This window comes from Narcine bancroftii, chromosome 3 (assembly GCF_036971445.1).
Source record: "Narcine bancroftii isolate sNarBan1 chromosome 3, sNarBan1.hap1, whole genome shotgun sequence".
Classification (NCBI taxonomy): domain Eukaryota; kingdom Metazoa; phylum Chordata; class Chondrichthyes; order Torpediniformes; family Narcinidae; genus Narcine; species Narcine bancroftii.
The window spans coordinates 353,506,418-353,530,042 of record NC_091471.1 but is presented as its reverse complement, the minus strand read 5'-3'; the positions used below and the strand labels follow the sequence as shown (position 1 = coordinate 353,530,042).

Here is a 23,625-nt window from a genome sequence, read left to right as displayed (position 1 = left end):
CCCTCCCATAAATCTGCGGTGTGAAAAGGTTGTCCCAGAAACTTTAAATGGATCCACAGCCTTTCCTCGTAGGTAGGGCCACAGCTCCAGGAAATTTTCCCAGACCACCCTCTCCTTGCAGTGTGAAGAACCAAATGGCCAAGCAGGGAAGCCTCGTGATGTTAGCACTTGCATGCTGCATCGTATAGGTGTTTAAAATAAAAGATATTTACCACCAGGGAATAGCAGGCCGCCTCAGTCCATCGCGAGGGCAGCACAATGTGGGATGAATGGCCGTCCTCGTTAACCATAATCTCTCACTGAGCTGGGTTTCCCAGAGCAGTTCCAGCTGCGTGAGGGATTATGGGAAACAAAGTCAGCCATTCATCCTGCATTGTGCCACCATCGTGATATGCCAAAGTGGCCCCAAAGCACGGGAGGTGGATAGATGGGCAACCGACCAACGAATGTCCGGGGGGGGGGGGGGCAGTAGAGGGAGGGACTGGGCGGGCAAGTGACCGACTGACCTACATATGGCTGGGAGGGAGGGAGTGGGTGGGCTAGAGATGGACAAGAGGTATGGGGGAGTGGGCAGGCAATCGCCAGATGGGGATAACTTACTCTGGCTCCTGTGAGTGTATAACGCATCACGGGTTGGGGTCAGGACTCCCCCTAAATTGCTGAGGAGGGCAAATTCCCAGGAATTTGGTGCGCAGTATGAAAGGCCCAGGAGGTCCTGAATTCCTGTGAATTTCTCCGGGGCAAAGTAGGGTCACCGCTCAGCTGTGGTGTGAAGATGCCTATTGAAATAACTTGTATAAAATAAAGGAAAATAAAATCCTAAAAAAATAAAACTAATCTAACCCCTCCCTCTAATCAAGGTTACCTTTTGAATTAATAAAAGTTTCAATTTATGAAATTGTGGGGCCCATTCTTAGAATTTTTTAATAAATGGAAGAATTAACAGTTATTGTACGTTCCAGTTGTTTATTGCCTGTTCCACATTGTTGATTGTTCTTTTATTAATTCAAAAGGTAACCTTGACAAGATATTTCAAAATTATGATGGTCAGAATCCTCCCACGCATACTAATTTCCCTCTCCCGGCTGTGTCCACATTGAGCTTTAACCTTTTCTGGTCATACGTGCAACCTCTCTCCCTTCTGACACTTCTTGTGAGTCTGCATGTACACTGTACCCCCTTCACTCTGGATCACCCCAGCACCGGGTATGCATTCTCTACTGGCACCCAGTGAGCCAAGGGGGTGGCTCAACTCAGCCTTGTCGGGGACCCCTGTTGCTGGTTTTGCCCACCTCCTTGTGATGAAGGAAAGCTTTCCTCACCTTTCCGGCATCACCCGGCTTCTGCGGTGGGACATCAGCAGTCGCTGCACCTGCAAGAGCACGATCCTGCAACCCCAGTGGGAAAACCTTGGCTCCTCAGAGCCCCGACAGACTGCACTTGCTGCATTAATCAGTCCCCCTGTGTTCTGGCGCTCCAGCTCCCTGGCACATAGAGCCACTCCCCTGGGCTGCAGCAGGTGACCTGTCGGTTCTCACCGTCCAGGGCCACATGCTGATTCAACTGGGACATTTCGGCAACTTCTGCCTCAGTTTTGATCCCTTGATGCTCAGTGCTTGTCGGTCTGGAGCCAGCTGCTGGCTCCCAGTGCTGTTTTTAAAGGGGTGCGAGTGGCTGGGAAGCAGCTGCAAAGCCTGGTGAGGAGGAGGCAGTGGGGAACGGGCTGGGTGTATACGGGAGCAGACTGGGTCAGCGGCTGTGGGAGCTGATCTGTGCCTATCCCTTGACCTTGCAGCATGGCTCCAACCATTGCCCAACACCCGAGGTTCTCTGCACAGTTCGCCCACCTGCTCTGTTGGTCTCCAGTCCACTCCACTCAGTTGTTCCCACCCTCACCCAGACCCCACGTCCCAGGGAGATTTCCTTGTGTAAATGTGAAGACAAATCTCTGATGAAGGTAACACACTCGGACAGTTACAGTGCCCAAATAGGCTGCAGCCCAGAGAATGGCTCCGTGTGCCGGGGAACTGGGAAAGAGCACCAGTACACGGGGGGCTGATCGCTGGTACATTGTAAGTTGGGATCTATCTATATCTGCACTGAAATGAAGATCTACTAAACAAAATATTCTGTATCTTCCTGTTTGCATTTCACCCCATGGTACATCGCATTGAGAGCAAAGATGATAGATCGAGCATACAACGAAAAAGTGGAGAGACTCAGTAGGTTAGGGAGAGAAATAAGTGTTTTGGCTTGGGACCCTTTGAGACGAAGGTGGGAAGGAGGATAGGAAGCCACAGATGTGGTTGTAAGCTCAATCCCTCCCTTGTAATGGTTCCTTCAGTAGCATGTTCATGGTGCTAAAGTAAAGCAAAGATGTGGAGGGTGTACTGTTACCTTGGGGTGTGGTTGCATGGCGTGGGGTAGTTGTAACATTGCTGATAACTTTGTTTTCCTTCAGATAAAGCAGCAGACAGTGTCATGAAAATTTGGCCACCCCCTGCACCCACTTCAGACTCTGTTGACAAGGAGCTTTCTGGTAGCCACCATCCCCCTCCTGCTCCTGCACAGACTGGTGAGTCTTACCTTACAGTCATGCATGAGAGAGAGAGCCTTGCTGCATCTTCTACAAGCATGCTGGAAACTGATTTCTCTTGGTTGTTTGGGATCTAAACAAACTGCTTGGGACTTTTTAGCATTTGTACCTGTGAAAAGGTACACTTTTTGGTTCTCTCACTTGTCCTCCTTGGCCTCTTGCACTTCCCAGCCTGGCATTACCTCTTCAAAAATCCACTGCCCTTAAACAAACATCACTGAGCACCATCTTCTTTGTGGTCTCCTCTACCTTTGTCCTGCACTTTTACCGCTCCCTACTGTTGCTGAGGCCTAGAGCATTGGAATTTCCTCCCAAACCCCTTACTAGCTCTCTGTCCCTCTCTCTCTTACTCCTTAACACTTTGGCCATATTTCTGTCAAAATGTTGCCTTAATACATTTCCTTTTTAAATGATTAATAAAATCAAAGCTAGCACTGTACATAAACTGCAGAAATCAAGTTGTCAGGGCACATTGATGCAATTATGACTGTTCTCTCTATAATATGGTTAACCACTCAGCTCACTCTAGATGCTCAAGGTGATGTCAAAATACATTCTTGTTAGAAGTGCTTTCTGAAAAGAAAGTTTGAGCTGTGGAAGAATTGGGAGCTAAGGGGAACAGACAGACAGTCTAGTTGTGATCTGATGGAGTAATATGGCCTCCCCACTCCAGTTTGTTTTATTTTTCAGAACTTTTTTTTAAAAAGACTTGCATTTCTACAGCACGTTTTAGAATCTCAGGACATTCCAAAAAAAGGGGTGGCCAAACTATGGACCCGCGGCAAATTATGGCCCGTTGCCCATTTTTCAGTTGCCTGTGAGAGCAATAAATTGCATTGTATATACATTGCACTTCTCCGCTTCACCTCTCGATGCCGCTGCTGTGTTTTATTGTATTCATTTCAATTAAAGAGCAGCAGATATAGAAATGCCCACTGTTAGATGGGAGCACCAATAAACTACTGTAATGTCAACACTGCTAAACAGTTTACTTTGATAGAAAAGGCTTAATATTGTTTGGCCCATGACTCCTTGTATTTTTCTATACGTGACCCATGACCAAACATTTTTGGCTACTCCTGTTACAAAGCATTACATGGACAGGAATGTTGATGTGTGTCTGTTATCTTAATATATGAAAGACAAGCCAATTATTCATCCTCAGTTTATTATTGTGGTATCATATGGTGCAGAAAATTAAAACCTGTATGTTATTGTGTTGAGCAATTTCAGTATCTCATGACAAAGTGTGAAGTGTGTCTGCTTTGTTCCTGTCCATGCTTCTGGTCAGTAAATTGTTTCTCTTTTATCCAGGTGGCCAGAGCAACTTTCTGCCTACCTCTGGCCCGAAGCCCACTGCAGATCCAGGCCAGTCTCTGGAACACCAAAAGGGGCAAAACTTCCCTTCATCCAAGGGTAATTAATCGGCAAAATCTGCTGTCCTAATGCTTCAACCCGAGTTAAATGATTGCTTTCATTAAGGCATGAAAGTTCTTCGATTTTTATTTAAAAAAAATCAACCCCACAGATACTAGAAATCAGAAAATTAAATGAAAATACTGGAAACAGTTGGTCAGGCAACAACTGGGGAAGGAAAAGAGTTAATGTTTTTGGTCATCATCAGAGCTGGAAAGTTTCAAAATTCCTTTACTGTCATGTAATAAAGACAGTGCAATTTTACACAGAATTTATTTTGGTCTGTCATTGGTAGAACCTGCTTGAGCGCCTCTTACAGTCAGAGAAAGAGAAGCAAAAGTGAATCCCGCCACCCCCCCCTCCCCCCATGCCTACCGAGTCACCTAGAGTCTGGATTTGCCTTCAGCGCTCCCACAGCCACACAGAGTCTAGACCAAACCATCAGCAGCCCAAGCTCCAGATCCAAACCCTGAGACGATCAGCATCCTCTTGCATGTCGGTTCCAATACCTGGTACCCCTTTAGCCAGTCTCCAGCAGCCCGGAGCCTGCACGATTTCCTCACCTCGAGTCACCAACAGCCCACCAGCTGTGTGTTCCACGGCTGCCGTGGTCACCGCACTGTCCCGTCAGTTGTCTCCTTCTCAAACTGCAGAATGGTCTCCCCATTTTCTAGTACCCTGTAGCAGTCCTTTGCTGCCCCGTAATCTGCCACCCCTCATTAAGTAAAAGTCTAATTTGCTGATCGTGGTCATGGCCATCTTGGGGCCAGACCTCGCGGATGCAGGATTTTCAAATAAAGCCAAGTGCCTTTTTTCATTTCCTCTGTCTTCACTCCCTCTATATCCATTGACAGATATCTCTCAGTTAGCAAGATTTCATCTGCCTCTTGGCAGCTATGTCCCATTAAGTGCAGACAGCCTCTTGATCTCACCCCATCCTTTCTGCTCCCCTTATGTAACCCTTAAATTGTAGTTGATTTCTGACTTGGTTCTAATGATGGTCATCGACCTGAAACATCATCATGTTTTTCTCTGTGCATGCAGATGATGCCTAACCTGCCAAGTATTTCCAGCAATTTTTTTTTGTTCGGGGGCCTATCTACATTTTGCTCATACCTTGATGAAGAGCTCATGTCCAAAATGTTGGTTATGTACCTTTGCTACATAAAGTTTGCTGTTTGACCTGCTGAGTTTCTCCAGCATTTTATTTTTACTTCAACCACAGTGTCTACAGACTTTCATGTTTTACTATTTCTTGCATTTTCTTGCTTTGTTTGCATTTCTGTAGCACCATTTACAACATCAAGGTGCCCCAGGGTGTATGAACTAAACTACTGTACAATAGGAAATTTAGCAAAAATAAAATGAACCTTTCACGGACCTAGAAGCAGCAACATAGCAGTGATTGCCCACCTGTTAGAAAATACATTGTTTCATCAGCTGGAGACACGAGAGGCTTGATAGAGCACAGACCCAAAACGTTAGTTACCCTGTACTTCCTTTAGATGCTGCATGACCTGCTGAGCTTCTCCAGCACTTTTGTGTTTTGCAAAGTCTCGATACAGGGGTCAGAGCCAAAATGTCACCCATTCTTTTTCACCCATTGATGCTGCTCAACCCACTGAGTTCCTCCAGCCGATTGTTTTTTGCTCTAATATTTCATCAAGGCTGCATTCGAACACTGCAACACCTCTGTAGTACTGCAGTAAGTATTGCCAAGATTCTCCACCACCATCTCGAAGTCACCCAATTCCCAACAACAAATTAAAAGGGGACGCACTTACAATTCATTTTAACAGAAGAAAAGCTCGCCATCTAAAGCCTTGGTCAACCATAATTTCTCCTTTGAGATTTGAGAATAACATGCAAACAGTGTGAGTTGCTGAAGTGTATTCATAAGTTTTGTTTTCTACAGAACATGTTGATCCACTGGCAACCTCAGAGCAGAAGCAGGATTCTTCTCAGACCAAGCCAATGTGTCCACAACCGACTGAAAACAAAGTGCCAGATTGCCCACCTGCTGCAAACAGCCATTCCAGGTAAGGCACCACAATCCATTCAATGATCAAGTACCGGAAGGTCTGATCTGAGCCATAGACTGTCCAACTAGCAAAAGTCTGATCTTTGTCACGTTGACAAGGTTTCAGATCAGCATGAACATCTGTTCTTTTGATCAGCCATCGGTCATTCTCAATCTTTTTTTTCCCCGTTATGACCCCCTTAGGACTTTCCTCAAAGTGCCTTCCCTGTGAAACAGTCACGTTTTAGTTTCTTCTATACTTCACTCCAACTCAACCAACTACATAAAATTTCTTGCGAGGTGATAAGAAAATGAGACTTTTACTTAAATGTGCTGTGACCCCCGGATTTGGCGGGGGGTGGGGGGGGCAGAGGGCTCTCATTGGGAATGGCTGCTCTAGATTATGGAACCTTCTATTTCAGAAGCAAGATCTTCTGCCATTTGTACTCTCCGCACATTCCTGTCATTCATTTTCAGGTTCTAACTGCCACTGGCAATGCCATCATTAGTTCCCTTGAAAGTGTCAGTGAAAAGTTCCCACTTTTCCTCTTAAACCTGTATAATTTTTCCTGTAGGTATTTATTATTGTCCCATTGAACCTTACTCACCACTTGGAGCTGTGCATTGCAGAGCACAACATGTTGCTTCAAAGACTCTCCCCGTCGTTTAGTTTTAGTCCATTGTCGCAGATCTGAGCATGCTTGCTTAGCACGTCTCCTGGGAAGTCTTCACATGGGTCCTGTCGTGAACTTCTGTTTGTTTCTGTGCCATCTTGCCAAGGTGGGGCCTCCAATCCTGTTCCCAGTCCTCAGTATTGTTTCTTGTAGCTATTCAACTGAATTGAAGATTTCTTTCCCCCATCCCCTTCTGGTGCTATTGTTCACCACCTCCAGCAGAGGGTGATCGACTCTCAATCAGTTCAGGAGCCACGAGAGCCTGCAGATGCTGGAAGCAGTCTACTGGAGCACTCAGTGGGTCGAGTAGCACCAGTGGGGAAGTAAAAATTGGGCAACGTTTTGAGCCAGAGCCCTTCATCAAGTCTTAAGGGACCCAGCCCAAAACACTGTTTCATTTTCTCCCACCTTTGCTTAATGGCTCCAGCAGACTGTATTTTTGTTCAGGGTTCACCACTGCGTGAACCTTGAGCCAGAGGAAGGGAGTTCACTCAAGAGCACTAGCACAGCTCACCACGTCAGAACAGGCCAAGCACCCGTGGCTGTAAGTAGATGGTCAGTTCAGGGTAAGGCTTTGCATATAAGAATTTATTGCTTTTCATTTTTTGTATCTGTTCTGTGATGAAGAAAATGATGCATTAGAATGGTGTGTAGCAGTGTTGGGGAGAGGGGAGCATGCCTCACAATTATTTCATATCTTTGCTGAGCAGCCAGGAATCTTCAATGTCAAGACCAGGAACTAATAGGACCCACTTCACTGGAGCTCCCACTAATACCTTCCGAGCAGCCCTTCCCCTTGATGACCCAGTGTGGAACAAAGAGCAGCCCCACGAGGAGGCACTGGAGGAGCTTGAAATCCACGACATGGTGGAAAGGCCAGCTGTCCTCTTCAACGAGGACAAGCTAGATAACTTGGCCATTGGAAAATGGGGGGAGAGTCTAGTTCATGCCTTCCTGCTGCACTGGAAGGAGAGTGACAGTGAGTTGAAGCCCAGTGCTGTGAGCTGGGTGAATGAGAACGGCGAGAGTGGATTGCCCTATGACTTTAAGGTGATGTTCGGGATGGTGAGCCAGGAAGACACCTTCATCGAAGTTAAATCCACAATCAGAGCCGAGAAGAACTTTGTGCAGCTCTCAGCCCAAGAAATGGAACTGGCACTGAAAGCCAAAGATCATTACCACCTGTACCGTGTGTACAAAGCAGGAGACTCTCAGCATGTTAAGCTGTGTCGAATTAAAAACCTGGCACAGTGCCTGCATGCAAAGCAGCTTGAATTGTTCCTGTGTGTGTAAGATGCACACCGAGTTTAGGTAAGAGTAGATTTTACTGAAATTTTTATTGATTTTATGTATTTTAAGGGAAAAAAAATGTACTGATGAGGATTTTTTTAGTTGAACAAATAGACATTGTTTAATAAATGTGAGAGATCAAGTTAGTATCTTTTAAATTTTAATTTCCAGTAAAAAATGTTTTAAATAGTAGCTGTGGAATCACTTTATGATTTTACATTTTATATTGTGCAAATATGTGTAGTTGTTTATTGATTAAAATAAAATTTATTATTTTTAATTCATTCTGTCTTTGGGTGTTGTTTGTAAAACCACCATTATTGCTGGTCACAAGCTGGCTTTAGAAGATTGCTTCTGAAGTGCCCCTTGTTTACCAATCAAATTTGATTCATCCTAGGCCTGAGTAAGTGTTTGAAGGGAGGGCAAGTGTCTGTTCATAAGCCCTTTGGGGCGGATGGTGCAAATTTCTACCTAGCCAAAGTTAATTAAGATCCTTGAACTACACTAGCTAAATGATTTCTCTAGCAAGGTCACAGGGTAAAAATAGGTAGCACAGTGATGTAGCTTGTCCTAATGCTGCCTCAGCTTTAGGGACCTGAATCATATTCTTGACGTGTCACATGGGTTTGCTTTCACATCGTGAAGCTATGCTGCTATAAACTGCTCCTGGCTTTTCGGTAAATGGTAGAATCTGGTGAGAGACACAAGACAGAACACAGGCAAGGTTAGTCTATGTGGTGGTTTCCTCACTACTGGAACAGCTGGACATATTGCCAGTCAGTGGTCGAAGAACTCACCCTGGAAATGTGTACAACAGAAGTTTTATTCAATTAATATGTTTATTTACATTAGTAACAAGTATTTCAAACAGTTGGCAAAAGGATTTGGCTAAGTATGATCTTCAGGCTGAAGTATCAAAGAGCTTTTCAATCATTTCTTCAACCTGTTCCACTCTGTATTTTATGTATTTTTCAACATTCTTGGTAAAGGGAACATTTGAATACCTGCAAGAATCAAGTACTGTATTTAGCAAGCAGGTCATGTTAAAGTTACAATCATGAAACCAAATATCCCTTTATTTGGACAAAAAAAATCTAGGTATCGTGTTATGCCCCAAACCAGCAACAATAGAGGGCACAATACGAAAGGGTTAAATTTTAACTATATTTATTAATAACTATTAACAATACAATATCTTACCCAAATTAACCCCACTACTATGGCTCTAATAGTAACTCTACAGAGATTATTTATAAAAAAGTGTGTATGTGAACAAAAACCTCTAGACTATTTCAGTCTACCCATTAGTCAAAAACAAAAAGAAAAATTCTCCAAACCCCAGGTCAGTCCAAAACTCAATGTCCAAATTCAGTTCTTCAATCCAGACTTCAAAAGGACTTAGTAAGAATGTTGGAGAGAGAAATGACTGATGTTGCTTGGCAATATATGTACGAATCCTTTACAGGTTTCTTCACCATGGATTTTCTTTGGTTCTTCAAGGTTGGTTTGTTTTACCACCTCATCTATGAAGCCTGCAGCTTCTTCACAATTTCCTTCTTAAGCAGCGGACTCAGTGACCTTTTTGACACTCAAATTCAGTCAGCCGGAACAGTTCTCAGCACAGAGTGGGATTTCTGCGTATCCTTCTGGCTTCTCCACTGAATTCTCTATCTCTCTCTTACTTATTCTTATCTGCCCATCTTGATCTTGGGAAACCAGCACTGAGTGACAGTTCTCAGTGGAAATCCAGAACATAAAAATACTGAAAGCATTTGGGGAGTCATTGCTTTGGGTTAAAGTGTCTTCATTGAAAAGAGAACAGTAGATAGAAGGAAGGGCTGCCTGTAACAGAAGTTGGTTCTCAACCTTTTGTTCCCCCTCTCACATACCACCTATGGCATCCTAAGGTGGATGTGAGTGGGGGGGGGAGAAGGGTTGAGAACCATTGCATTAGAGGAAGGATGTAGAGGAGATGTTCCAGGATGTTACCTGGATTGGAGAACATCTTATGAAGCAAGTTTGACAGAGCTATGGTTTTTCTCTTTTGAGTGATGGAAGATGAGAGCAACAAAGAGATGTTTAAAATGAGAGGCAAAAATAGTAGGGTGGACAGCCACCTCCTTTTTCCCAGGGCAACAATGGCCAAAACAAGATGACATCCATTTAAGGTGAGTGGAGGAAAGTTTAGGTGAAATTTCAGAGATGAGATCTTTTTTTAAACAGTGGTGGTAGAGGCTGGTACAATGGACATATTTGAAAGACTCAGACAATCAAATGGACACAAGAAAATAAAGCATTAGTTGAGAGGATGGGATTAGGTTTAGAGGTCAGCACAACATTGTGAGCCAACGGGCCTTTCATGTGCTTTAACGTTCAATGTTTATCAAGGGAACCGTTGCTATAAAAGCCAAAATAAAGTGAAACCAAGGTTTAGCCACACATGGGTGGGGAGAGAAAGAGATTTCCTGAAGTGTGAAATTTGATAAAGGTCCAAGGGCTGCAGTGTTCACAGGTGGCCTCCTATAATACTCCAGTAATGCCCAAAGATCGAGCTCAGTGACAGGCTTTTTACCGCGGTTTGTGGTGTTTTGAGTCAGTTACTCCTTTATTTACCCACAGCATTTTCTAAATCTTCTTTCTGCATTCTGGAGCAACTTTCCTGCTGCAGCATCACTGGTGAAGCTGAGGCAGGAGAACCAGAGCCCACATAAACACCCAACTCACCTTTGAAGATTCCAAAATAACCTGCAATCAATTACTTTCAAAGCAGCACCTGGTAAACATGTGGGGAATGCAGCCATCAGAGCCCACAAGCAGATCTGTCAATCAATGCCTCAGATCAGGATGGGCTTCCCTATGATGGTATTCAGGAAAACTAGGCATAGTGGTGACATATGGCCCATTATGTGAGTTGAACAATGGTACTACAGATGGCAAATTTATGATCTATCCTTAGTTAGAACGAAGAAGTTTCTAATTTAGAGTCAATGACAAGACCCAGACCTGAATTTCCCCATTAACAAATTTAAAGTTCCCATCTCTTACCTCTGCCAGAAGACTCGATACGCCACAGTGACATTCTCCTTCTGGGCACGTCTTATTTTATCCCTTTGTTCCTTATCAGGGATAGCCCAAGATTTTTGGATTTTGCAGAGTTCTTCCAATCCATCATTGAACGCCTTTAAAGCAAAACCAGTTTTAATTAAAAGAATTAATCCCATTGAAGACCAGAGCCCCAGCCTGCAGAAACCCAGTCTGTACCCACGCAACAGAACATTGTTTACGGCTGTGCTGAAACCCACTGTAATCCAAAGCACTACTTCTGTACAAATCTGTCAGGTTTAGCTACAGGATTTCTTCCCGAGATTCCCTGGTGGCAACTGGGCCTCCCACTCATGATTTGTCTTTCACACCAACCAGTCAGTCCACAGGTGATCATGTAAAACTGGCCTTGGGAACTGGAGTGACTAAAGCAAGACCAAGCCCACGTTCTTCAACCATCACAACTGACTTGCACAGTGCTAGGGATCGTGTTAGACAGATTCCAAACAATGGAAGAATGGGACATTCAGGCAAATGGGTGGGGTCTTCCCTCACTATAAGGAACGTGGTGATAAGGTACAAGATACTCACTATTTTACTCTATGGCCGGGATCTGTACTAATCACCGTACTACCTCCCAGGTGGATTATGACTGCAAGGATACAGTGCCGATCACTCCCAGAGCACACCCAAACATCCCAGCAAGCTGCAGTACCACGCTCATTGCTCCCAATGTCAAGGTTGCTGACTGCCACCAGCAATGGGTAGTCTTATTAGGGAGAGGAAAGAGAGTGAACCAGTAGCTGAACAGATTTTGGATGATGCAGGATTCTTTCCTGAGATTCACACAGAATACTGCCATGGCATCTCCCACCTGTGACTGGAATACTACTTCTTACAGAGATCATGGAGAGGAGGTATTTGTGTCTGCTCGGTTTCATCCCCGACAGGTCATTAACTGAGAACTCGGCCCGCTGGTGTCTGTTTTCAGATCCACAAACTACCTGACATGAGTTGGTGCTAGAAAACCACCCACTTGGTCCAGAGACCCATTCGTCCAGCAGCTGAAACTCTGTTGATGGGTAGTCAAGGCCAGGTGGAAGGCCATCTATTACAAAAATGTTACTCAAAGCATGACCAAGTTAACAGTTAGTGACCACACCAGGTATTATAGTTTACACAAATCGAGCAGTGTTTGGAATTTATGTAAAAGTTTTGTGACTGGTGAAAATATTTTTTGCTCTGAATCACATTGCAGCAGGCATTGAATGAAGCAGTTGGTTGACATCCACCTCCCCAAGGAGTGTTGGCCCTAATATTGCATTTGGATTCTGCCCAACACTTGCATGACTTACAGCACACTGATTTCAAGGAATGACCGACTCACAGCAAAGGAATTCTTCTGGTTTTAAACTCCAGGGTCAATTTAAAAAGATTTTCCAGAGAGAACAGTGAAAGGCAGAACAATGGTGGGGGGACAATGATGTCACAACCCCAAGTCCTGAGCACAGACATATCGGCCAAAGATAATTGCAATGCCTTACAACTTGACACCATGAAATAATCTCAGGTAATTTCAGGAAGGGGTTAGGACACAAGATTGGGAGAAGTGGAGAAATAACCAATAATACTTTACACCCCCCCACCAACACCAAACTCATCTTACCTTAAATCGGTCTTTAATTGCCTGCCTTTCTTTATCTTTTAACTGCAAAATAGAAAATGAAAGTGTTGACTCCAATAAATCAGTTTACCAGTACAGACAGCAGGCTAGACACAGGTATCTTGACTTAAAACAGGCAGAATTCAATCAGATATCTTGGCCAGATCAGCCCCAAGTTCAGCTCTGGGTTGATTTGGTACATTTGTTGTTGGCTACACCAGACCAGAAGATAAGTGCTAATGAAATGACAGAACAGGTACATGAAAGGTCTGGAGAAGGGAGAGAAGATCAGCCTAGTTAGAGCCACATATAATAGCAGGACTATTTCACAGCCAACCATAAATGAACTCCGTTGAATTGTGGAAGTGCTACTGAACTAATGATCTGGCAACAAGAATTAAGGAGGGTAAAAAAATGCAATCGAGGAACTTAGCAAGTCAGAACTCTTCTTCAAGACTGAAAATGCAGAGGGGAGGCAGCCACAAGGTTCGGCAGGGGCCAGTGGGGGGATTGATAAACGAGGGAGGGGTGACAGATGATGAGGGAGGGGGGGCTTTGTAAAAAGCCACCTGGATAACACCCATCCTGAGGGAAGGAGTACTTCCTTCCCCAATCAGGACTCAACCACTTTGCTGGGCTCAAATGGCTCGGCAGGGTGCTGTAAATGTCATCTCAAGGGCAACTGAAGATTAGCAACAAACCAACCAAGCAGTGGGTAGACCCTGTGAATGGAAAGGAAATCTGAGCCACTTACTTTAGTTCCAGGCTGGAATGCAGGCAGGTTACCCTCAGTTAGGGATGTTGTGACCTTCAACCAGCTGTGAAGATAAAGAACAATAAACACTACTGTAACCTGTTTCTCAGCCCTCTGATATATGAGTACAGAAGCAATTCCACCGGACCTTTTTCCAAACTCCTATCCAAATACAAGCCTAAATGGTGGCCACAGCCCTGGATAGGGCTGTCACCACTAGCTCCAATTAACAACCTGCACATCAATCACAGCTCCAATGACGTGGGACAATGCTCTAAGGCAAATGGCTTGTTTCTCTGTTGTAGGGAAATCAGAGAAGAGTTGGAGTGCTGCATGTTTAGGTGGTCTTTAGACAGGCACATATTAGGTAACACATTGAAGGATACAATCCTAATGTGGGCAAGCAGGTCAGCATGGAATGTGTGGACCAAGGGGCTTGTTTCTGTCCTGGACTGGCGCCCAACCACACAAAGCAACATTAGGAAAGGTAACCACAAGTTGAACAGAGGCAGAGCTTAAGGAGCATCTTAACAGAGGAGAAAGAGAGGGCCCAGGTGGGATTTCCAATTCCATCCTTTACTGTTGCTTTAAGTGGCATTCCTTCGCCTGGCCTAGTTCATATTTTCAGATGAAATCTCGCCAGTGCAAAATGTTTTATCCTTTCTGCACAATACTTTCCACTTCAAGTGAATTTTCCACAGTTTAAGGTAATTAGCACAGGTTTTCTATGAATCTTCCACAACTAAACTTTAAAATTTTTAATTTAGGCATACAGCAGGGTAACAGGCCATTTCGGCCCACGGGTCCATGCCACCCAATTAACCTACACCCCCATTATGTTTCAATTGGTGGGAGGAAACCAGAGGCCCTGGGAAAACCCACAGGGAGAACAGACAGCACAGGATTTGAACCCAAGTCCCAATTATGGGCACTAAAGGCACTGCAATAACCACTACCCGAGCTGTGCTGCCCTTTTTGAATAAAAAGGGTCTGTTTGAATAAAATCTGTGGATTCTTGCTGCGTGATCCCAAAGGGGCATCAGGATACAACTCTCCTGACCCAAGGGTGGAGTCTGTCAGTGGCCTCTCAGTTGAAAATTACAGGTTTATTGAAGAATCAGCTAATTCTGAATCTGACTGCTGTACTCAATCCACTCATTGACATACACAAAGTAATTTTGGTTGGTGACCCTACGTAGTTTGTGGATTTGTCAGAGTACTGGTTACAGATAGATCCCAAAGTCCGATATTTCAAAGTTACGATGATCAGAATCCATTTTGAATAAAGATAAGTCGGGGTCGACCTGTATCAACGTGGTTGCTTTTCCTTCTCTGAAGGAAATGCTTCCTTCCAATCAGCACATGCCGATCGCTCCCCCCCCCCACCAACCCCCCCACAAAAGTCATCATTTCAGTGCTCCTCGTCATGACATCAAAGAAACGTGCTCTAATGACCTAATGATGTTTTTTAAAAAAAATAAGGTGATTTGGAGAGCATGCACAGATTGCTGTCGCTCGGGAGGGAGAGGGAGAGAGCTGCCCCTAGTTACCCAGCGCCACCTTGACCTCCTGGCAGCAGTGGAGATGTCAGCCTCCCGGCAGGGACAAAGCCGATCATTATCTGTACAGGTAATCCCGATTTACAATCATTTCGACTTACGATGCAGTCCTGGAACTAAACCCCATTGTAAGTCGAGGTCTAACTGTACTGTGCTTAGGTAGAACAAGCTAAAAACACAAGGAGGATCAAACAGTTAACTCAACGGGGAGAAAAAACCTGCAGATGCTGGAAAGGGCACACAGCCCACATCTGTGGGGAGAGATGCAAAGCACTGACTGCCTCTGTTCCCAGAGATGCTGCTTGATCTGTTAATAAAAGGAGAAGGTGCTGGAGGTTATCCCAAGAGTTACCTGCGCTGGTAAGTCTGCAGTTGCTCTTCAATGTGACTCTTGTATGCCTTATCTGGGTGCTTCTGGGATACCGCTACAAGTTGGATTAATTCGGACCTGCACAACATCAGACTGGACGTTAGAAAACAAACTCTGGTTTTAAACAACAATCAATGTCGCATCTGCTCCCAAGAGGAGGTTTAACCACAATTATTATAGGAAGGTAAAAGGCAGCCCAGTTACATACAAAAATCTACATGTACCCAACAGAACCACTGCAGTATACGAAGCTGAGTTTATTATATATACACATAAGTACAATGTACAGATGTATCAAAATTCCTACTTGCTCCAGCCACACAGTTATACCAACTATAACAATGTAAATTAAATTATCACAACTTGCCAAGACAGAGAAAGAGATGAGAAATATAAATATCGAAACCCTTAGAGCAATTAGCAGCTCAGGTGTCCCAGATCGTTCCGGCCAGGTATGTGAATCACAGGCAACTACACACGCATTTAAATTAGAAGAGAAGGGAAAATAATTTGCAGTGGGAGGAGTGGAAGTTGGAATCTCTATGTTTTACGTTTGTCATCCTGCAACTATGGGATACAATGATCACACACTTACTTCTCCAGAGATTTGAGGATGTAGTTGAAGTTATTGAGAAGGAAAACCGCACCCAGGGCAGTATCCTCGTAAACCTTGGCCTTGCTGTGCAAGTTCAGCTGCAAGTTGCCGAGTATCTTACCTACAGGAAAAGACGGCTTTAAACTTTAAAGTACTGTATGAAATAATTAAAAAAGAATCCAAGAACACTGCCTTTTTAAAAAAGACGTTCTCCCCATCACTGTGCCCTGCAAGTCCATTCTCCTCATACCTTTCTTGATTGCCTGCTGCAAATGTGAGATTTAACAGGGATTACTAACACAATGTTTATCAGTGAGGGAGAACTGGTCTAAACAGGAATCTCCCACTTGAATCTCTGTACAGATTCTAGCTTGGGTCAGTGTACAGAAAACCTCAGTATTATAAATTTTACTTGGTCAAAGTAATATTTGTTTAAGTAATGGATGAAGGAATTTGACCAAGAGATAAAAATGATTAAAGATTAGCCATGATCCGATACAATTTTCTGCATCAATTATACTTTACACCACAAAAATTACATAATCTAAAACAGAGATTTCAAAAATGTGCTTTCGGTGTGGAGATTGGAACCTTTATCCACTCAATCTGGCTGTGTACAAAAGTGAGATCCTTTTCGGAAGACCTGGGGGACATCTTGAAAAAAATTAAAGGTGGATTTTCCACAGAATCTGGAATTCTACCTTTTGGGAAACATTATAGTCATAAGTTTTAAACTGTCCAGATACCAAATTCAGTTTGTGACGGTCGCCTTGTCGATAGCCAGGAAGTTTATAGCAGTTATGTGGGAGTCTGACTCCCAATTAAACATTACGTGATGGAATACGGAAATCATGCACAATTTAAGGAGAAAATACGACATATTCATTAGGGTACGGCAGCCTTATCTGCAACATATAGATACACCCCTTCAAAATAGAAAAAAGGTAAAAATCCATACTAATAGTGCAATGATTGAGCTAAATAAAGTAAGTCATGGCACAGGTGACGTGCTCTTGTTACATATCTTTTTCATTTTACTTCATGTTACTTTGGGTTTATATATGGTTCCTGTAAGGGTCTGTGACTAGATTTTTGGTTCTTTATGTTTGTTTAATTTACATTATCTTTTCCTTGTGGTATTAGGGTATGGGAGGGAAGGGAAGAGGACAGGGGAGAAATGGACTCTGAATGTAATATATCATTGTTGAGAAAGATTGTATTGTTTTGGATTTGTGTGAGTCTTGGAAAATCAAAAATAAAATATTCAACAAAAAAAAATTAGCAATGATCCAATAAAACAGGGGCGTGAACACCCCATCCTAGTTTTGAATTCCTTTTATAAAGCAGATAAACAGGACAGTCCTTAGCACCAACTGAGCATCATTGCACCTTTCCTTTAGCTTTGGATGGCAGCAGAAATATGTTGGGCAATTCTCTTGCCAAGTCATAAGTATTAGATTCAAATAGCAAACCAGTGATTAGGAGCATAAAGTACAGGGTGCATAGCAACCTCTGCAGTATAGGGAGGTGTCGAATCAGTCCAGGTGTAATTTTTCGGGTAGGAAGTTAAATGGTGACATAGTGCACCCTCTTCGCAACATACAAAAGATCCTATAACCAGTATTTTGAAGAACAGGAAGTTATCTCTGTTCTCTTGACCAACATTTCTCTTTAATGAATTTATGAATTTACTAAAAAAAAAACAGCCACTATTACAGGACAGAACTGCCTGTGCAAAGATTTCCTGATGCAATTCACATCACAGTTACCCCATGCTAAAGTAATGCTGTTGACTGTAAACGCTTCAGTTGTGAAAGGTGCTCGTTTCTTCCAAACCCAGGATCAGGATTTATTGTCATGAACAAGTCATCAAATTTGATGTTTTGTGGCAGCGTAAGACATTACTATAAAAAATGAAATTAAAATAATAACAGCAATAAGAAAGAACAAAAAGTAAACCAGTGTCTTCAGTTCACTGATCATTCAGGAATCTGATGGCAGCGGGGAAGAAGCTGTCCTTGTGCCACTGAGAGCTCATCTTTAGGCTCCTGTACCTTTTTCCCTGATGGTAGCAGAGTGAAGAGGGAATGGTCTGGGTGGAGGGGGTCTTTGAGGATAGGGGCTGCTTTTTTAAGACCTCACCCCATGTAGATATATTTGATGAAATGAAGCCTGGTGCCTGTGATGTTGCAGGCCGAGTTAACAACCCTCTGGATTTATTCTCGTCCTGAAAGTTGGCCTCTCTATACCAGGCAGTGATGCCACCAGCCAGAATGCTCTCCACGGTACACCTGTAGAAGTTTACAAGCATCCTCGGTGACATTCCTCACTTCAAAAGTATAGCCGTCGGCGAGTCTTCTTTGTGATTGCATCAACATGGAGGCTCCAGGACAGATTCTCAGAGATGTTGACACTTAGAAATTTGAAGTTGTTGACTCTCTCCACTACTGAGCCCTCAATAAGGAATGGTTTGTTTCCCCTGACTTCCTCTTGAAGTCCACAATCATCTCCTTGTTTTAGCTGACGTTGAGCACAAGGTTGTCATTACACCATTCAATGAGCTGATCCATCTCCCTCCTATACGCTTCCTCATTGCTGTTTGTGATTCTGCTGACAACTGTGGTGTCACTGGCAAACTTGTAGATGGCATTGGAATTGTGCCTGACCACACAGTCGAAGGTGTATAACCAGTAGAGCAGTGGGCTAAGCAGCATCCTTGGGGTGCACCCATGTTGATGATCAGTGAGGAGATGTTGTTTCCGATTCATACTGATTGCAGTCTTCCAATAAGAAAGTCAAGGATCTAGTTGCAGAGTGGGGTACAGAGGCCTAGAGTTTGTAGCATATCTTGACCAGCACTGAGAGAATAATGGTATAGAAGTCCGAGCTGTAGTCTATGAACAGCAGCTATATGAATGAATTGCTGTTTTCAATGTGGTCCAGAGCTGAGTGGAGAGCCAGCAAAATTGCATCTGCTGTGGAGCGATTGTGACAATAGGCGAATTGCAGTGGGTCCAGATTTTTACTTGGCTGGCCACGACCAGCCTAAAAGGATTTCATCACAGTAGATGTCAGTGCTACTGGGCTGTAGTCATTTTGGGTACTGGGATGATTGATGTCCTTTTTTGAAGCTGGTGGAAATTTCTGACTGCCACAATGAAAGGTTGAAAATGTCTGTGAACACTCCAGCTAGTTGGTTGGCGCAGATTTTCAGTACCCTGCCAGGTACACCGTCAGGACCTGACGCCTTGCGAGGGTTCACCCTCTTGAAGAATTCCAGGCCGTGAAGAAAAAAAACAAAACAAAACCTTCTCACAACCTCAACTCACAACACAACATAAAACTGGCAGTTCAGCCATAAACATTCATGTCCTAATCATCCAAATTCATTTCCCTTTTTGTTAGTTGCCTGGGTGAATCGAAACCTATTTGTGACTTGCCAAAATAATGCAAGTTAACATGAAAAATGAAAGGTTGTAGTGGCCCGCACACGGAGATGCCGACCAGCCCACAAAATCACTGATGAACGCAGCAACCACACGGATCTTGGGGGGGGGGGGGGTGACACCAGACGTCATCCAGGTGACCCCTCGCAGGGCAGGAAGGTGAACTGTGGCGGGACACCAGCTAATCCCAGGCCGCTGCTCTGATGACATGGTGCCCTGACATTAGCGCCCAGGGCCCATATAAAAGCAACAGCCAGTGCAATAAACAAGTCTCGACTTCAAGACTTTGGTGTGCGTGTGATTCTTCTCTATGCCCGCATACACGAATGCCACAAGGTCATCACCATGCAATGGGCATGCTCTGCATAAACTAAAGCTCAGTAATTAGAGAGAAACACAACCAACATCCAATATGATCATGTGTTTCACAGAATAAAATTAATCCAGTATATTAAAAACACAAAAATTTGTTCATAATGTATCCTAGTTGCATGAGATTAAATACAACACTTTTTACCCTTAGTTACATAAATCAAATCATAATTACACCCTAATCATATAGGCAAATAAGACAATCTCCATAAAATCTGGTAGCAAACTGCAAGGGATTAATTGTTCCATTTGTGACCCATCTGTGACTCAATCTTTGCTGCTTCAGTTAATTCACTGGACTCACATTTCACATGTAATTATTTAGGTTTTCCACAGGAGACTTCTCTCTGGTGCTTACAGGGCTAACAGTAAGTTGTAATTAAATCCTCAATTAAAGTACAGCAAATTGGATGGGGTGAAAAAATCCTGCTAATCCTGGAATTTGAGATAAAAACAGAAGATAATATAACAACTCAGCTTGTCAGCTAGCATTTGTGGAACAAGAGATGATCAATGTTTTTGGTCTAGGGCCCTTCATCAGAACTGAGAAAGAGAATGTCAGTCTAGGCCAGTGGTTCTCAATCTTTTTTTTCCCACTCACATACCACCTTAAGTAATCCCTTACTAAACAGAGCACCAATGTAAGTGGAAAAAAAATACTGAGAACCACTGGTCTAGGCTGTTTTATAATAAAGGATAGCATTGATTGTATTACTGATAATGTACTGTCCAGATCCTCTCTTCACAGACCCATTACAATTGTAACTGACATTCAGCCTCTGTGCTGTACGTGAGGAAATATTTTGGGCTAGAGGTTGGAATATTAAACATGGTGTTCTGTTCTTATTTTTCTCTTAGACAAGATTTAATCAGAATAATCAACAGATAACATTTAAAACACCACCTTATTTTTGCTGGTAAATAGTTATGAAACTCCTTTCAGGCTATATATTCATCAGATTGACTGAATATTGTAGTTGTATAATAGGCAATGAATATAGGAAGAACATTGTTTAATAAACATGGGGAGGGAGTGCAGTACATACTGTAATCACTCATGATGAACAATGACCTTGGCACTGAGCAGGAACCTTGGTGTAAACCAATACTTACAGATGTAGTTGCTGAGAAGCCGCCTGTTGAATTCAGAATTGAAGGAGCTGGAGGAGGTGCCAATCTCTGCAAGTCAACCATTTCCAGTCTCAGTTACGAAACCAAAATCAACCCACTGACAAATGTAATTTTAGCGGATGGGATGTTGGGATAAGATGTAAAACGCTTTAAACAATGCAAAACTTTTGGATCTTTGAATGTCTGCTCTCTCTCTCTCTCTCCCCCTCCCCCCACCCCCCACCCCCCACCTCATCTCAGATTTTAGAAAAGATCCAACAGCAATCCTTGGAGAGATGAAGAGGATAGAACAAATGTTGCAGAGTTGAGATTGATCAGGAAATTTATTCTGCGTATTTTATAAACAGACAATTTCAACTTGGGCAGAGATGAAAACAGTCAAAATGAAATAAGAACCAAAATTCTAGAAACCCAAAGAGAAGTTGCTGAAGGACATTACTGTGGACCCATACATAAGTAATCTGCCTCATGAACGGTCCCACCAAGACCCAATTGGATGGCGTTAATATTGATTTTTCCAGTTTCTGCTGGCCCACTCCCCATTCCCCCTCCATTCTCCATTCCTTTGTCTTCTTTCCTCCAGGTCTCCCCTCCCCCTCTTCCCTCTCCATTCACAGAGCTGCTGTGCCCTCCCTCTCTTGCCTGTGGATCTGTGTTCCTCCCCCACCCCTCCCTCCACCATTTTATTTGTGTGCCTACCTCCATTTTTTTTAAACCTTAAAGGGCACAAGCCCAAAACTGTCTGAATCTCTCCCTTTGCTGTATAAAGGACACTGTTTGACCTGCTGATCTCCTCCAGCGGTGTGTTTTTACTTCAACCATGCTGTCTGCAGACTTTCATGTTTTTCTTTAAGTAATCAGTCCCCCACTCGAAGTAGCACTTCTGATGCCAAAGGAACAGTCCAAATCATTCACTGGCTTCTCACCCAAGAGTGGTGCTAACTAAGTAGAATCACCAACTTTCCCAATATACTTTCCCCAGAAGGTGGATGGATGCTAGCCCAGAGACTTTTCATAGAAGAGAAAGATAGAAGAGAAGAGAAGGGCAGGGCATGGAACAGTCAGGGTAAAGAGTCAGCCATTTCGTGAATAGTAAAGAGAAGTTTCTTTAGATAGGTGAAGATGCTCATTTAATATATGTTATGCTTTTGGATTTTGAACAAAATGAAATAAGTTGGAGGTAATAACAGCAGCCAGAGACAAAGGAGGAAAGAAGGCAAAGCAAATGCTATCTTGAACCCCGGTGGAGGAAGGTTCCACGTTGTATATAATTCTTGGGTCTCCCTGAGATTCTACCCTGTACAGCTACTCTTTAGAAAGCAAAGCTGAGTACTTTAGCCTATAATATAAAAGAAATTGTTCAGCATATAAAACAACCTAATTTTGATTCATTTAACATTAATTTTTTTTCCAATATTATCCTTCCTTCCTGAGCAGTGCTCTCTCCAAACCCAACCCCTAGGCAGGGAATGCATTCAACAGGTAATCAGATTGACAACACAAGCAATAAACTGCTGCAAACAGGACAGGTTCCACAGAAATAACATGAACCAACAGACAAATGCAGGGGATGAACGAACTTACAAATCCATCGACTCACCTCTGGGGTCTAGAGGGATATGGTAAGTGTCCCCCAGAACTATCAGTCAGAGCAAAAAGTGCAAAAGGGAAGAGTTAGAAGACATTAATGTGGAGTAAGGTAGTTAACTGAAACAGTGGATGATTAGTGAATGACCTCAGAGACGGCTTAGGCAGTCAGTAGCACCACCTGATGGACAGTGATGGGGTCAGAGAGGACATGTTGAGTTGGTGGAGGGATTAAATAACAGACAGACTAGTGGGTTGGGTATGAGTGTCAGGGGCTGGATACATCCACAGAAAGGCAGAAGAGTTGGGGAGAGGACATCACACTAGATTGGTAGCATCTGGAGGGGGCCAGAAGGTAACAGTGGGTGGTTGAGCAATAGGTCAAGGGCATTACGGAATGGGCCTAATATCAAAAAAGATTAAAAAAACAAATTCATGAAAGGCAATTAATGAAAATATTTCCAAAATAAATGCCTAATAAAAACTTAAATACCTCAGCAAGATAGAAAAGCACATACATTTCTCAATGCATTGGTTGAGTTTAAGCCATTTTGAAAAGGTGTGAATTTTATAATGATCTTAATCTCACTGATGCGAGATACAAACCACAGGTTTTATTTAAATCCATTAAGGAAAAGCTGTTTCTCCCTGAATCGGAATTGCCCAGTTAAAAGGCAAGTAAACCTCAAAGAATTGGAGGGTCACAGCAAGTTCCGCCACCAATGGATTGGAGGGGGGGGGGGGTGTTGGAGAACGGAGATAGGTGGTCTGTCAAGAATGCCCACTTTGCACCGAAAACCCATCTGTAAAGCAGCCCTCATGGCACGCGAGGCACAGCAACACTCCCACCCTCATTCCACTGCAAGCATATTTACCCTGAGACGCTAACATTGCACTGGCAGTCTCCTGGAAATCCAGTAGTTGCTGCAGGAACAATATGGCCTGAAGATGAAGAGAAAATTCAGTGACTGAATTGTCCTCTCTTCCTCCCCATCAATTTTCCTCAAGCATTCCCCCACCTCACTACCACAACCAATTAACATAGGACACCACAGCCTTCGGCCCTCAATGTTCTGCCGACTGACATGTTTCTACCAAAAAAATACTAAA

The 23,625-nt window shown here is 43.4% G+C and overlaps 2 protein-coding genes across 19 annotated transcripts in view; one reads left to right on the top strand and one right to left on the bottom strand.

Moving 5' to 3' along the window:
- Nucleotides 1-8,280, top strand: part of LOC138759441 (uncharacterized) — a 148,907-nt gene extending 140,627 nt beyond the window's left edge. For all 8 annotated transcript variants that reach the window (XM_069929874.1, XM_069929875.1, XM_069929873.1 and 5 more), the window contains 4 exons: nt 2,462-2,575; nt 3,911-4,012; nt 5,928-6,051; nt 7,417-8,280. In XM_069929874.1, the coding sequence (XP_069785975.1) occupies nt 2,462-2,575; nt 3,911-4,012; nt 5,928-6,051; nt 7,417-7,999 (923 nt within the window). In that variant the 3' untranslated portion in view covers nt 8,000-8,280. The remainder of the gene's footprint in view (nt 1-2,461; nt 2,576-3,910; nt 4,013-5,927; nt 6,052-7,416) is intronic.
- Nucleotides 8,281-8,801: 521 nt separating this feature from the next.
- The window catches only part of exoc7 (exocyst complex component 7), a 58,329-nt gene continuing 43,505 nt past the window's right edge, over nt 8,802-23,625 (bottom strand). For 7 of the 11 annotated variants that reach the window (XM_069929857.1, XM_069929854.1, XM_069929858.1 and 4 more), the window contains 9 exons: nt 23,391-23,457; nt 22,529-22,567; nt 20,911-20,976; nt 15,980-16,100; nt 15,367-15,462; nt 13,456-13,519; nt 12,705-12,746; nt 11,042-11,175; nt 8,802-9,000 (listed from right to left, as the gene is read on the bottom strand). In XM_069929857.1, the coding sequence (XP_069785958.1) occupies nt 8,898-9,000; nt 11,042-11,175; nt 12,705-12,746; nt 13,456-13,519; nt 15,367-15,462; nt 15,980-16,100; nt 20,911-20,976; nt 22,529-22,567; nt 23,391-23,457 (732 nt within the window). In that variant the 3' untranslated portion in view covers nt 8,802-8,897. Of the gene's footprint in view, nt 9,001-11,041; nt 11,176-12,704; nt 12,747-13,455; nt 13,520-15,366; nt 15,463-15,979; nt 16,101-20,910; nt 20,977-22,528; nt 22,568-23,390; nt 23,458-23,625 lie in introns of those variants that run through there. The other 4 variants (XM_069929855.1, XM_069929861.1, XM_069929864.1 and 1 more) reach the window with 2 other exon arrangements.